General features: G+C 37.3%; 1 protein-coding gene across 3 annotated transcripts in view; it reads right to left on the reverse strand.

The window, feature by feature from the left end:
* Positions 1-1,358: 1,358 nt before the first annotated feature.
* Positions 1,359-16,547, reverse strand: part of BROX (BRO1 domain and CAAX motif containing) — a 32,405-nt gene continuing 17,216 nt past the window's right edge. For all 3 annotated transcript variants that reach the window (XM_066618714.1, XM_066618713.1, XM_066618711.1), the window contains exons 11-13: positions 5,298-5,448; positions 4,487-4,646; positions 1,359-3,651 (exon numbers count right to left, since the gene is read on the reverse strand). In XM_066618714.1, the coding sequence (XP_066474811.1) occupies positions 3,565-3,651; positions 4,487-4,646; positions 5,298-5,448 (398 nt within the window). In that variant the 3' untranslated portion in view covers positions 1,359-3,564. The remainder of the gene's footprint in view (positions 3,652-4,486; positions 4,647-5,297; positions 5,449-16,547) is intronic.

Consider the following 16,547-nt stretch of genomic DNA (forward strand, 5'->3'; position numbering starts at 1 on the left):
TTCGTTTCCGGGCCCAATTCAAGGTGCTGGTTTTGACCTTTAAAGCCCTATACTGCTCTGGGCCAGGATATCTTAGAGACCGCCTACTCCCGTACAATCCGGCTCGTCCTCTCAGGTCATCAGAGAAGGACTTTTTGCAAGTGCCGCCACCCAAAGAGGTCCGGGGGCGGCTGCAAGAAATAGGGCCTTCTCGGTAGTGGCACCAACATTATGGAACTCCCTTCCCCTTGACTTGAGAATGGCTCCCTCTCTTGAGAGTTTTCAGCGAGGCCTGAAAACACTGTTGTTTAAACAAGCCTTCTGATTTCTGGCCTTCTTAACTTTTTTATACATCTTTTAGTTTTACAGGTGATCTGCTCTTTTACTCTTTTAATCTGACTACTGTTTTTATGGCCTCTGTAGTGTGTTTTTATCTGCTTGTATTAATGTTTTTAAAATCTGTTTTTTTAATATGTTGTTATCCGCCCTGGGTCCCGTTAGGGAGAAAGGCGGGATAAAAATAAGTTGTTGTTGTTATTGTTGTTATTATTGTTATAGAAAATTTTGCAGTATACACTTGATTGTGAAGCTGTAGAGTGGTGAAGCAGCCTTTTAACGCAGGGATTCCTCCAGTAGTTCCAGAGAAGTCTTACCTGTTTGGAATGTGTAGCCTAGAGGGGAACCCCATACACTGAGCACAAAGATCCTGGTGATGAAGAGAAGGCCATCTCAGAAGCAAAGCAGCAGCATCCAAGCCATATTTCACCATGCACAACAGTTAAAGCAGCTGCCATTAAACTTCTGTTCAGGACAAGTGCAAAACATCTTTAATCAGTAGCCAGCTCATGAAGTTTAAGAGAAGGACAACCAGCCAGAATGTGAAGACAGCATAAAAGTTAATGTCTTGCTACAGAAAAGAAGCATGGACAGTATGATGTAGGGTGCTTGTTTCTATAGGACACTTTGAAAAGCATTTAGAAGGTACATTGACCAGGAAGCAGAACGCTGTAAGGGACACACATGGAGGCCTCTCACTTCAACAGGTATGAATGAGTGGAAAGAAGCAGGAAGGTACAGAAAGGCAAGTCAGAAAAATTATGGATAACCCACTGAAGCATAAAGGGCAGCCAATAAATCCAACAACAGTGGCTTGCACCCCTGAACGTGGGTGGTGCTTGGTGCAGTAGCTGGTAGTACAGCCTCAAAACCACCAAAGAGCAAGGAACGGAACTGGAAAAAGTTGAGAGCAAGGCCTCTTGATCAAAACTGTAAAGACAATGGATGTCTGAATCTGAAGGCACACGTATGAATGTTGGGGAAGAGTGTCAAAAAAAAACAGGGGCAGTGAAAACATGGTTAGTAAGGAAAAACACAAGAAGGCCACAATCTTAAGCTTTTATGCACAACCTTATTGGACAAAAGTTTCAGTGAGAGCAGTGGCACTTCAATTCCCATCGTATGACCAGACAGCAAAATCCATTTTCTTTGCAAAGTTTACAGATAAGATTCTTATGGGTCACTTCCAAGTTGCTGCATTTTATTAGCTAATTAACAGTATAAAAATCTAACTATACAGGCAATTACAATTTCCCAGTACCATACATTCCAAAGTCATTCAGGCTCTACTGAGAGCCACTATCTGACTTCAGCTGAACATTCTCCATGCATTACATACTCCCTAAGACCTCACAACATGCAGTAGGTTTCCATGTAATAAAGTATCTTCCCAATATTCTTTTTCTGAAGTTTAGTTGAGGCAGCAGCATGACATCCACAAATAGCCAGTAATTTTAATTCTGATGAAGCTGAAGTGTTAAGAGTTGCACTGACAGAGACACGACAAGTTTAATAACTGGATAAGCATGTTTTTATGCCTTGGTAATTACTTTTAAGCTCCTGAACTCCAACCAGGCAGATACCATGCTGCATTAAAACAGTCTCACTCAAACTGTCACCGAATATAGATCCAGGAAGCAAGACAAAACAACCTATAGAAGAAGCCGTTACCATACATATTTACAATTTCATTTTAGAAATATAGATTAGAGTGTCACTTATCCCCATTGTACTATGTGCAGTTCCAAGATGTTCTATTTCAATGTAAATGTCTACAAAGCAGATTTCACAGCAGGGGTTTCCACAATGATTTCTTTCAATGTTCAGCCAAGGATTATTTATCATAGATTAAACAATGACTGAAAGAAAGCACTGTGTGCAAAGTGCAACTACCTTGTGAACTTCCATTTGAATCTTACATGTTAGAACATTTGAATTGCAAAAAGGATTTCACTACTATATAGAAAAACTCCATTTTAAAAATGACTCCTCTGTTTTGTATGTTGAAACTAATCTCTTGCAACTCTAAAAGAATCTTAAATTTCAACAAAAGGAGACATAAGAGCAGCAGCGTTTTTTAGTCTTTCAGGCTCTACTGGAAAAAAAATCAACATTTCTTGTTCTAAGACATAACTCTTGGACCTTCTGAAATCTGCAGGTCTATTCTTAAAGCACTGGGATTCTGAATGACTTCGGTACATCCAGTTCTACTGCTGTGTGACAAACTGAGGATACTTGAATTTAGTCCATGGGGACTTGGATCCTATAGCTGAAATGATAATTTCTCTGTCACCAAGTCACATGTTCTGTCCTCTCTGCATTGCTCTTCCATCTAAACTGTTTCAATCCCCATTCAGTTGCTCTTCATAAATACCACTATAATATGCAACTTCTCCTCCACTACATTCCTTTTTAGTCTCTGGAGTATGTTTCCTTTTGCTGAGCAGTTTAGTGCTTATCCATGATGGTTTTGCCTTCACTTAGCAGCTACATGGCCCTTCGGTAGAAGTTTTACATCTGTTGAGCTTTTATGGTACAGAAACCAAATCAGTCTTACATATCGCACATTATCAAACAAAAACATTTTTCTCCTGTCAAAGCATGGCTATCTAAACCTTATTCTCTTGCAATATTTTTAAGGACAATAATTGACCTCAGTGGCACTCTGTCCAGAACTAAAAGTACATCAATTAGCATGTCCTCTTTTACAGGAAGTTGAAGGTTTTCTCTTTTCCTATGGTTTTTCTTATGCAATTCATAAGCTTGATACCTCTTGAAAGCCTCCAGTGTCTTGAATTCCTGTGCTCTTAAAATATAGGTCTTGTTCTAGTTTTCCGATGTCTTTCCTTATTCATTCAATCAAGTCAGTTTTTAAAGGGCACCTTCAAAGCCTCCCCACAAATTTCCTCTTGTTCAATCTCTCCTTCCTATCGCTGTCAAAACAAAACACTGCCTCTGTCCCATCCCTTACATTCATCAGCATTTGTTCCAGGATCATTCTAGCTCCATCTAAACACCCATTCTCTACACCGAGATCTTAAAACCTATTTAAAATCCAGTTTTATTTTCTTCATTTCTAAAAACTCATTTCAAAAGGCAGCCATCCGACAAGGATACCTATAAAACACGAAAAGCAGCAATTTCGGTTTGTGAGTGAAGAGGTTCAGAGGAGTTAGCAAAGGGAAGAGATAATAAGACCCCAGAGTTTGTAAAATGCAGCTCACAAGGGATATTTCAAAGCACTTGTGTTTAAGAGATCTGGCACCCAGTGTCTTTTTGAGGCTTTATGTCTGGCTCTTTTACAGGCTTCACTTCCTCTTCCGATTTTGCTTTAGGCTGCAAAATGGAGAAACAATATATTATTGGGTCACACACACACACACACACACACACAGTTTTTAATGAGATGGGCTTTTAGACTACAGGTACAACCTAATTACCCACAGATTTTTCACTCAGTTTTATCGCAACACAATGAGAAGGGCCCTTTAAATTAAAGGAAAAAAGTTATTTAGTAATAGCCTTGTTAATGCAAGAGGGGCTGACAATCCATCAATCATTCTCTCTTCAGGCATTTAGAACAGCTTCACTCCAAGGCAATCAACCCCCCCTTCCCCTAAGCACATGAAAGAATGATAATCACTTTGCATTCTTTCCCAGGGATGCACTTTGGGTGAAGGGAGGGGTCACTGGCTCCGAGTGATGCCTTTCTAAGCAGCTGGAGGGAGACTGATGGATCTGCCTAATGCCTCTGTCATACATCACAAAGGTAAGCAAGGTAAGGTGTTCTTAAATCGCCTAGCAAAGGGACATTGTTTTTAAGTGGATTTATTTTAATGCTATTTTTGCCATCCACCTGAGTTCTGGGAAGGGAACCCTCGCGATACCGAGACTCAACCTGTAAACACTCAATTTTTCTTTGTAAGTGTTATCAAAACAGGCTACAAATTCAGAACAGTTCTTTAACAACTATAAAGTTGATAATGGTCTTAACGAAGACCTCCTTAAAAGCTTTGCAACAGGGCAACTTTTCATGCAGAAACCCTTGTGTCTACTTCCAAATACACAAGTCTAAAGACTTCACAGGACTACTGTCTTTCATTATCATTTTTACTGTACAGAAAGAGAGCAGGTGCAGAAACAGATGATAACAGGGTACAACTGGTCTTACATTGTCCTCCTTTGGCCTTTTGGTAAGATCGAATGCTGCAAGGGATTCTGTGGTCCAGTGTGCATGCACAGGAGGGAACTCAAAAGGAATAGGTTCAACCAGACCATAGTTTGCCTTCAGTTCCAGCTGGGGAGCCTCTGGTGGGATTTTCTGGAAGTAACTGAAAGAAAAAAAATTGGTTTGAGTATTGGAAATCACCTAGTTGAATTTAGACTGGCAAAAATCACTATCAAGCTTGCAAAATTTAACAGTGTGCCAAATCACAACATGCATGTTTTCATAAATTCAGCAGGTGCAAATCTGACTACACTTATGATATGGAATATGCTTCTCTTAAAAACCACCAATACCCACCACTACAAACAAACCTTATGGTTTGCAAAAGTTTGATAAAGACCAGTAGCCTTACTTAGAAATTACTACCAGTTCAGCCCTGTAAAAATCATATAATTTCAATCATGAAAGTACAATGCAGGGGAGAAGGAAGTGATAATATATTCTTAATTATTGTTACTAGCAACAATCACTATGTTAGCAATAACTAAAAACTATTTAATAAGCCTTACTAGGCAAGATGTGGCAAACGATGTAATCTGTTGAAGGCCTATCAAGAACACAATTTCAGTTACACAAATTTTCTGTCCATCTCTATAGGCTCATTACAGCTAACTTGTAATCCCTACTGAATTCTGCAAGACCCTACACCTCAGAAAACAGGTTTAGGATTTGGTGGTGGTTTTTCCAGAAGAAAAAAAGGTAAACAAGTGTCACTTCAGTGATTAACAGCACCAGGAAGTCTAATTATACTCACATAAATCCATTCTCTCGTTGGCATTTTTCTAAGGTATTTTTCACTGTAGTTCCCAGTTTCCTAAAGAAGAGGTGGCCAGAAGGCTTAGCTGTTGTCCCAGGTCCTTTGGTTTCACCATATTCTTTGCACAGTGCTTCAGACTTGGCATAAACTTTACCAGAAAAGAACAAGGCAATGGTCTTCAATTCTATTTTGTACAACTGTGGAACGAGTTTAATACAGATGCTTACAGTCCAGGGATGCCCCCGTATCTGCGGGGGGTTCCATTCCAGAACACCTCCTCGCAGATACCCAAGGCACACTTCCCACCCTCTGGAGGCAAGGGGAGCTATATATATAATTTTCATCCCCCCCCCCCGTTTCTGCTGATCCCATGTCTGCAGATTCACTTAGCCACGGATGTGGGAGGGCCTCCCTGCATCCCACCCCCATTCTCTGGAGACAAGGGGAACATAGCTAAGTGAAACCACAGATACAGGATGAGAGGAAACGGGGGGTCTCCCTCTGTATTTAACCATATTCACCATAGCAATTTTCAACCTTTCAACTCATGGCACACTGACAAGGTGCTAAAATTGTCAAGGCAGGAGGGCGGAGTTAACACTCAGTGCAGTAGCAGGGAATCTGGGAGGACTCCCGGGGAAACTGCTAAATAGATGTGTTTTCCAGAGGACCTCAATAATGAGGAATTCTTCGATGCCAAGAAGAAGGAACGAAGGCTAAGAGCATGAACTGGGACTATTTCTAAAAATGGCACTTTCAGAGATATCCTGATTTTGCTCTATGCTGGATCACATCGCATCCCGGTCGCCATGTTGGAGAGATTCAGATAGCTGGTGACCCCGCCCCCCACGGCCCACTAGATACAACATGAGAGCGAACAAAGGTTTTAAACCGTGAGTGATCAGTTCATTAAAAGGCTAAAAAAGAATTGCAATCAAGAGGTTCGAAGGAAGGAAAGCTAACTTTAAGACTATTTACGTTGGCTGGCAGCCACCCAGAGGGGAAAGCAGCAAACTCCGATGTAAAGAAGCCCCTCCTGGAGTATTTTTTTCTTTTTGTAATAAGGGTGATTGGAAGAAAGAAGAAAGATAAGATTAAATGAATAAGGGAAGATTAAAGATCACCCTGTAATGGTATGCATGGAAAAGGAAAAAACTAACTTTTAACTGCTGAAATAATTTTACTTTTGCTTTCGTTGCAAAAGACTTGGAATTGGATTCAGGCCAGTCATTGCAAGAAGCTTGAAGCTGGATTCAGGACTGAGTATTTAAAGAGATATTAATTTGATTTGACATTGACTTGAATCGGACTACTGATCCACCCCTTTTGGATACAAGACTTGGATGACTCTTTATCTGCTGGAGTATTTTGACAATGGTATGGGCTTGAAGTGGTTTTTTCTTTTTTATTTGGAATACTGATTTATACTTTTTGGATATAAAACTTTGGGATTATAAAACTTGGGGATTAGCCTTATAAGAAGGTAAAGCAAGAAAATAAGACTTGGTTGACTGTTTAATTGCTGGAATAATTCATTTTTGTTGTTATAGCTAGAGACCTGAGACAGAGCTCTTAAAGACTCATTGATTTGAACTGATATTGGTATTGACTTGACTTGAATTGGATTATTGATTCACATCTTTTGGATATCAAACTTGGAGATTACAAGAAGGTGAAGTAAGAAAACCAGACTTGGTTGACTTTTTAAATGTCAGATTAATGAAATTTTTGTGTTTATAATTGTTTGTGGTTATGGTGGTTTTGATCTGTTTTTAGATATTAAGATTGTCATTTTAAGGGACTAGACGGATTAAAAGAACCTCTTTTTTATTAAGAAAGAGAATAGCAAAAAGGAAAGAATGACATCAAAAAAGGAAGTTAGTAAAACTACACCTAAGATATCACCATCAGTTGGATCACAAATTGCTACATATGCATCCATGGAGCACAGGAGGGAAAGCCAGACTTCATTACTGGATCCGTTGAAAGATTTTAGAAATGATATGAAAGAAGAGATAGGCAAACTCTCTGAACACATGAAGAAAATAAACTCCTCCCTGACAAGTATGCAGGATCAGATTACAAAAAATAAACAGGATGTCAAGAATTTAAAGAGAGATACGAAGAAAGCAAATAAAAGTATGGAGGAGATGGAAAAGAGAATGGATCAAATGCAAAAGGAAAACAAAGACCTAGAGACTTCTGTAATGAGACAGGAGATGGAAAAAGCAGCATTTATTATCAGAATACAGAACCTTAAAGAAAAATCTCCAGAAGACACCAGAAGTCAAACAGAAGAATGGTTGACAATGGAGCTGGAACTGGAGAAGAATCAGATTAAAGAGCTAATAGATACTGCGTACAGAGTCAATTCTAGATATGCAAGATTGAATAATAAGCCAAGAGAGATAGTGATAAAGTTTATGAAAAGATCTACAAGAGATGATATATTAAAAAGATTGGAGGAAAAACAAAGAACAGTGGAGGGAGAACAAGTGAGAGTTTTGAGAGATGTTCCCTGCAAAGTTCGTCAAAAAAGAGCACCGTATAGAAATTTTGCTGCAATACTAAGAAGAAATAGTGTGAAATATTGTTGGCAAATTCCGGAACGCCTTCTGTTTGTTTATAAAGAGAAAAGATTTAATATAAATTCAATGATGAAAGCTCAACAATTTTTATCAAAATAGAGAAAACCTAGGAGAACAAAACAGGGAACTCTCAGAGAAAGAGTACATCCTCTCAAGAAGAAGAACCTTCAGATCAAACTCAAAAAGAACAGAATGGAGAAAAGAAAAAAGAAAGAAAGAGATGGATCAAGAGATAGATCAAGATATATAAGAAAGCCAAGAAGAAGAAGAAGAAGAAGCAGTGGGAGGAAGAAGGAAAATGCAAACAAGACAGAGAACAAGGAAAATATCAAGAAAGTGAAAATGGCTGAACAACAACAAATGAAATTTTTTTCTGTAAATATTAACGGACCGAATTCTCAGAAACGCAGAAGAATATTCCATCAATTATACCAAACCAAAGCAGATGTAATCTGTATTCAAGGAACACATATTAGAAAAAATGATGTTAGATTTCTCAATAATAGAAAAATGGGAACTTTATTTTTTGCCTCAGACCCACACCAAAAGAAAAAGGGGGGGGTAGCTACATATGTTAACCCCAAATTGGAACCTGAATTGAAATGGCAATCGGAAGATGGGAGAATTCTGATTCTAGAGATTCAAGTTGAAACAAGGAAAGCATTAATTGTCAATATTTATGCACTAAACACACATCAAGATAAGTTTTACAGTAGATTATATGAGAAATTAATCATGGGTGAAGACAGGGATCTTTTTTTTTATTTGGAGATTTTAATGCAGTTTTTCAAACTAAATGGGACAGAAAATTTAACAAAAGATCTCTAAAAAAAGACGAACAACCCTACCCAGACCTTTTTTGGAAATGGCAGAAGAATTACAGTTGATTGACACATGGAGAACACAATACCCGGAGAAAAAACAGTTCACATATTATTCAAATTCACATAATTCTTGGTCTAGAATTGATATGTGCTGGGCCTCAATATCCGGTTTAGATGGAACGTTTCAGACTGAAATTTTACCTAATACATTTGCAGATCATAATCCAATTTTATTAATAAAAAATAAATAAAAATTAAGGAGAAATAGTTGGAAGTTAAATACAACTCATTTGAATGATCAGAAATTCTTGAATCAAGTCCATGCCAATAAAGGTTGTTGAATTGAATTGAATCAAGCAAAAACAGAAATGGAATTTTTTTTTAAGACCAATTTTCATCCAGAAATTAAAACACAAATTGTATGGAACACCAGTAAAGCATTTTTTCGAGGATTAGCAACAAGAAATGCAGCAAAACAAAGAATTGGACAAGAGAAGAAAACTAAAGATCTTATACAAAGATTAGAGAAAGGTGAAATGAAATTACAGAAAGAACCTACAAATCAAAGAATTCAACAAAAGATAAAGAAGATACAACATGAAATTAAAATAATGCAAACACAGGAGATGGAGAAGAAACTGAAAATGGCAAAACAAAACTTTTTTGAAAATGCAAACAAACCAGGAAGATGGTTAGCTTATAAGCTGAAAAAAGACAGACAAAAAAAACTATATTAAGACATTGAAAGATTTGACTGGAAAAGAGAGAACTGGAGATTTGACTGGAAACGAGAAAAGAGAATTAGAAGTAAAGAAAACAATTATTGAACAATTTTATCAGGTATTATACAGGAGAAAAAAATATAGAACACCAGAAACAAACAGAATATCTGAAGAAAAATAGCAGCATTAAAATTTCAACTGATCTAAATAATTTATTGGAAAATACAATTACTATAAATGAAGTAACAGAATGATTAAAATGCAAAAACCCCAAAAAATGCCAGGCCCTGATGGATTACCAGCTGAATATTATAAGAAATTTGAAGAAGTACTGTTGTTGCCATTCGAAAAAGTGAGTGATGACATATGGGAGACTGGAGAAATACCAAACTCATGGAAGGAAGGAACAATTACTTTGATACACAAATTAGACACAGATGAAAAAGAAAATAAAAATTATAGACCCATTTCGCTTTTAAACACAGACTATAAAATTCTTACTTCAATTTTAGCTACAAGATTTAAAAATATATTAAACCAAATAATTAAAGATCAAACTGGGTTTTTTTTGTTTTCTTTTTACCAAAAAGACAATTGAAAAACAATGTGAGAACTATAATAAATACATTGGAATTTTTTGAAGCACATCCAGCTAAGAAATTAGCCCTAATGTTTTTAGACACCCAGAAAGCTTCTGACAATTTACATTGGGACTTTATGATTAACTGTCTTCAAGAATTACATTTTGGTCCAAAATTTACTAAGATGATACAAGGAATATATTTGGATCAAAAAGCAAAGATAAGAGTAAATGGAGAATTGATGAGAGAGATTAACATTCAACAAGGAGTAAGATAAGGTTGTCCACTTTCACCATTGTTGTTTATTTTGACCCTAGAAATACTGAATAATGTAATAAGAGAAGATGACAGGATGAAACCGCTCAAAATTAAAAGTGAAGAATACAAATTACAAGCTTTTGCGGATGATTTGGTATTTATCTTGGAAGATCCACTCAACTCCATAGAATTTTTGATAGAAGACTTAAAAGAATATGGGGAAGTGGCAGGCCTAAAAATAAATTACCAGAAGACCAAAATGATACTTAAAAATATAAAAGACAATGATATAGAACGATTAAAAGAATTTGGACTACAAATAACAAAGTAAAATACCTAGGAATTATAATTACCAAAAAGACAAGTACGTTAATGGAAGACAATTATATTTAATTAATGAAAGAAAAAAAAGATTTGGAGAAAAATAAATTGCAACTATCCCTAATAGGAAGAATAGCTCTATTGAAAATATTACCAAAATTAATGTTTTTATTCCAGACTATTCCAATTATTTTGAAGAGAACTTTTTTTGAAGAAATAAAATTACTACAAAATTCATCTGGCAAGGTAAAAAAACCAAAAATAAGACTGAAATTACTTCAAGAGGAGTTTTTTGCCCAAGATGGCCTCCAGCCCAGCTGCATTCTAATTTGCTCCGCTTTTATTTTCTTTTATCATTTAATATATTATTTAATAAGTTTTAAACCGTACCACTGCTGTTTTAAGATTGTTGTTTTAATAGGTTTTTTTATTTTTAATTCTTTACGAGCTAGTGCTGCTAGCTAATTAGCTCGTTAACATTTTTCTGGCGAAGTTTCAAGAACATCTGAGTCTCCCTGCTTTTGATATTTTCGTTTCTTCTCTCCTTGAAACTGTGAGTTAACTTGTTGATTTATGAGTATGCAGCAATAGACTTTTAAAACTGATAAGATGAGACGCAAACGACAGCTCTCCCCTGAGATATCAGTCTCGGAAATACAACATGACTCCCAAAAACTATCCAAGCAGTCTAAGCTGGAAAAATATTTTGAGCCTGTTGAGAGTCTTCAACCCCAACCTATCTCCCCTCAGAACTGCGTCTGTTTTGATCCACCGGTGGCTATCGACTTTGAAAGTTTTTCACCTCTTACTAAAGGTTTAATTAAGGACTTAATTGACGATCAGAAGACTAAGGCTTCCTCGGTTAATGGGAAAGAGCAACTCTCTTGTTCAACGGATCTGTTGTTGCACCACATACTTAATATAGCAAAAGACGTCAAGCACAACCTTAGCACTTTGGAAAACATTCTTTCCCTCTTAAAGGAACGTTTTTTGGAACCCTTGGCTCATATTACTCATCAGCAGGAAGCAAATTACCAATCTCAAGCGACAGAGTCTCAGCTTTTGGAGAAATTCCCCTCTTCAAAACTAATGTTAAAATCCTCGAGCATAGCTCTCTCAATCAACCATCAACCTGGAGTAATTGTCGACTGGTCTCAACCGTGGATGATTAAGAAACACTTGGCATCAATCCTGAAGATGAATAGCTCTAATATTGATCTATGTAACTATGTGAGACTGCCTTCTGTGCTTCGGCGACAGCGCGTTCTTCTCTATTTCAATACTTGTAGAATTCCAAATCGAATCTTTCTTCAGTCTCAACGGTTTAGAGCGCTGGGAATTTTTCCTCAGAGACATTTCCAAAATATGATTATCCGAAAACTTTTTTCAACTCACCTACAAAATGTATCCTCTTCCTTGGAAAAGTCTATGCATTCAAGTGGAAATTCTACATCTACAATAAAAGATTCAGTAACTGTACAAGTTAGCCCAGCTTTACCTAATCATGTTCTTCCTCAAAAAAACCCTCCGTTACCACCTTCTCCTCCTGGTCGTCGAGGACAATCTTCACTACTCACATCTATGACAGACCGGCCTCAGCAAAAATCTCGCAGTCTTCGAAGGATTAAGAACTCCTTAACACGGCGATCAAAGAACCTGTGCCCCTCTCTGTCGATTCCCTTCGTTGGATCTACTGAGTCCTCGAACTGTTCTTCTTTCCCTTCCCTTCCACTAACGCAAACTCCTAAGTCCTATGACCAGTCGAGATTCACTTACTCGACAGCTGTTTCTCTCTGTTCCAATGACCCCCTTTCTCTCTGTCCCTCCTCTTCTCCTATATCAACCCAATTACCTCTTTCTCCTACTAACTTAACAGAAGTGGACCAGCAATCCTTACCCACTGTTACTGGTCCAACTAAGTCTATTAATCAACATCTATTTCCTGTTTGTGTTGTTTCTAAATCCCTTCCCTCTGAACCCTTTGTATTGGTAGACGCTACATCCCAATTCCCTCCTCCTTTAAATTTCGATTTTACCTTTGTAAAGGATCATTCTGATGGTTCTCTCTCCACATCCTCTAAGCACTGACTAGAACCAACTTCCCTAACCCCTTCCTCTTCCACTCTTTTCACTTTGATCTCGTGGAACATATCCGGTTGGTCATCTAAAAGCTCAGATAAGGACTTCCACGCTTTTATTAAAAAGTTTAATTTTATTTTATTTCAGGAGACATGGTCGTCGGTCCCATTGTCCCTATATGGGTATACTTCTTTTGTGACCCCAGCATTTAGGAAGAATGCCCTAGGGAGACCTTGTGTGGGACTTTGTTGTTTTGTTAAATCTGGCCTTTCTTGTTTAGTTTCTCAGTTAGATTCGAACTCTCCTTATTTTCAAACTATATTAATTCAGTTTAAAGATATTCAAATTCTTCTTTTTAATGTATATATACCCCCAGCTAAACCTGCCCCATCCGATATTTGGTTAGATCTTGATAACACTATATCCCGTGCTTCTAACTTATATTCTGATGCTTTTATGATTATTTCTGGAGATTTTAATTCTAGAATTGGCCCTTCAAATTCTACACTTGCCCAGCAGATGAACTGGTACTCTGATGACCTTATCCCCCCTTGGTTTCAAACCTCAAGGTCTTCCAAAGATTCTGTAATAAATAGTTTTGCCCCACATCTTATAAGTTTATGTATTTCATTTAACGTCTTTATTCTAAATGGCTCAAAAGGACGTGACATCCCAGGCGATTTTACCCACCTCTCTCCAAGAGGTGCTAGTGTAATAGATTATGTCCTAGTTTCTCCTGCCCTTCTGCCCCTTTTATCAGATTTCTGTGTCTGCACCCGTTCTGAGAGTGATCACTTGCCAGTTGCACTTACTCTTAATATTCCCTTTGATTCCCCTGTCTCTTCTCTTTCTCTCCCCAATCCAAGCCGTCCCTATAGATGGTCACCAGTTGTGGAGCAAGCCCTGTCCCAGTGGACTCAGGCACCTGAAACTAACTCCCAATTGCGTTTATTATTTGCCTCTCGGGCCACTACTGCTGTGATTGAAGCTTTCCAAGTTATAATCTCTTCCTTGGTAGATCACTTGAGGATGGCTAGCCCAAGTAATCCTCCCCGTTTTACAAAAAACACATGGTTTGACGAGGAGTGTTGGAAATTAAAAAAGCAGGTGCGTACCCTTTTTCTTTTTTTTCGGAATAATCCATCTTTTTACAATTTACAATATTATTTTCAACTACGGACTGCCTGCCGAAAGTATTTCCAGGAAAAACAGCATCTTTTTGCCCTTGGGAAGTGGTCCATTCTCCATCAAGCCATTATTTCCAAAAACCATAAAACTTTTTGGGATGCAGTTACTAGGGCAAATCATCCAACCCCTGTCATCTACTCTGATATTCCTGAAACCACGTGGATAGATTATTTTTCCAAAATTTTCTATTCTTCTTCCCTCCCTATTTCTAATATTGATCTCCAAAAAGTCCCTGAATGGCCATCGGTTTCCCCACTGGAAATTTATAAACTCATAACTTCCTTAAAATCAGCCAAAGCCCCCGGCCCAGATTTTATCATCAATGAAATTCTTCTTACTAATCCTGGTTGGTGGGCTGCTCCCTTGGCTTCTCTTTTTACCACGATTAACTCTACAGGTCTATTCCCAGATATCTGGCGCTGTTCATTTCTTCTTCCAATTTTTAAGAAAGGTGACCCCGCTTCTCCGTCAAATTATCGTCCTATAAGTCTTATATCTTGTATAGAGAAGCTTTATGCCAAATTCCTTCTTCAAAAGCTGTCATCCTGGGCCCGTTTGAAAAACCTTCCAGGAGTTGAACAATCAGGTTTTCGCCAGGGTGTTTCTACTCTGGATCATGCCTTTGCACTTTCTTTTTTAGCCCAGAAATATTCCATACATCATAAATCAAATCTATATGTAGCCTTTATCAACCTACAAGGTGCTTTTGACTCGATAAATAGAGCCCTTTTATGGAAAAAGTTATCCAACTGGGGCATTGACCAGAGGCTTCTGTTTTTGTTACAGCAACTTCATTCCCATAATAAATGTCAAATCCGTCTTCCTTTTACCAATATTCTCTCTTCTAGTTTTCCTATCAATAAAGGAGTGAGGCAAGGTTGCATCCTTGCCCCTCTTCTTTTTAATTTATTCATAGCCGATCTTCCTGCCAGCTTAACCACCACCTCTCATTCCTTTCCTGTAATAAATAAAAAGCCAATTCCGATTCTTCTTTATGCCGATGATACAGTACTTCTCTCACTCACAAAATCCGGTCTTCGTGAGCTCATTTCCAAATTTCAAGTTTATTGTCATTCAAACGATCTTGTAATTAATGTCAACAAAACTAAAATTATGGTTTTTTCCCGCTCCTGGACTCCTTCTATATGGTCAATCAACTCCCAATCTTACATTCAAGTTAAATCTTTTAAATATCTAGGTTTACATTTTCACTATAATTTATCATGGATTCAACATAAAAAGTCAGTTATTTCTTCAACAACTACCCACCTTTTGGCTATAACAAATTTTTATTTTAATGCAGGAAATCAATACATCCCAGCAGCGATTCAAATTTTTAAAGCAAAAATTATTTCTCATTTATTATATGGTATCCCGATATGGATACAGGCAGTTTCTAAGGATTTGGATCATATTGCTTCTTCCTTTTTTAGAAAGATATTAGGTATTCCTAATCTTATACGGTTGTCCACTATTCTGTTAGAACTTGGTTTACACCTTCCCTCCACTTATGCCTGGCTTTTTACCCTTAAGTTTTGGTTAAGGATTCATTTATCTCCTTCCCCTGACTCTTTAATTACAGAATTAATGAGTGATACGTATATCTTTATTTGGTTTAAAATAGTGGAAACTAAACTCCACTCTATTAACCTATCAGTAGAATTACTTGCTGATCTAAACTTATCTCAAGCTTATAAAATTATCAAAGACCACCTTTTTCTAGCTGAATTCAATACTTTAAAAAATTCTCTTAATTTGACCTGTTCCCCCCTTTCCCTAGGTCTTTTTCCGCAACATGTTGTTGCCACTTCAAACTATTTTTTTCACCTCACTAATCCTAGACTGAAGAGAGCCTTCATGCTCGCTAGACTCAACATATTTCCCTCAGCTGTTCATTATGGTCATTTCATGCGAGTTCCTCGCGAGAAACGATTATGTTTATTCTGTGGGGAGACCCCGGATACTCTTTTACACATTTTGCTTTTTTGTCCCTCTCATGATTCTCATCGTAGGATTTATCTAGAATCCTGGATTTCTAATTTTCCCCCTCAGGTATCACCCCATCCCCAGTTGTTGGAAGACTCTATTGCTCCCTTGACGTATTCAGTGGCTAGTTTCCTGGCCTATACATTACAAAAAAACGCCGGACTTTAGTTCTATAAAATCTTCTTTAAAATTTTTGTAGTCACCTTTTTCCATCTAACACCTGTTTTACTGAAAGGATAAGGTTGTCCCTTCTGGCTCCTTTTCTTTCTAGATCCTATTTCTTTTTTCTCTATTTAGTTTTCCTGAACTAGTCTAGTGGATAACGGTTGTATTGTTCCACTTTGTTGTCAGTTGTTTGCTGTAATATTATAATGCCAATAAAGGTTAACTAACTAACTAACTACTTCAAGAGGATAAAAAAAGAGCAGGATTCGGATTACCAGACCGGGAATTATATTATCAAGCAGCAGCCTTAAACTGGATAAAAGATTGGGGACTTATACCAAATTCCAAAGTTTTAACATTAGAAGTACATGCATTCCTGTTTTATGATAAACAGCATGGATATTTTAGACAACACATTTTAAGAAGATCTTTAATTTGGATATGGGAACAGATAAAATACAAGATATATTCTAAATTACCCAGATGGATAAAACCGCTTGAAATAGCAACTAATCCAAACTGGATTAAAAAAGAC

Source organism: Tiliqua scincoides, chromosome 1, assembly GCF_035046505.1.
Source record: "Tiliqua scincoides isolate rTilSci1 chromosome 1, rTilSci1.hap2, whole genome shotgun sequence".
Taxonomy (NCBI): domain Eukaryota; kingdom Metazoa; phylum Chordata; class Lepidosauria; order Squamata; family Scincidae; genus Tiliqua; species Tiliqua scincoides.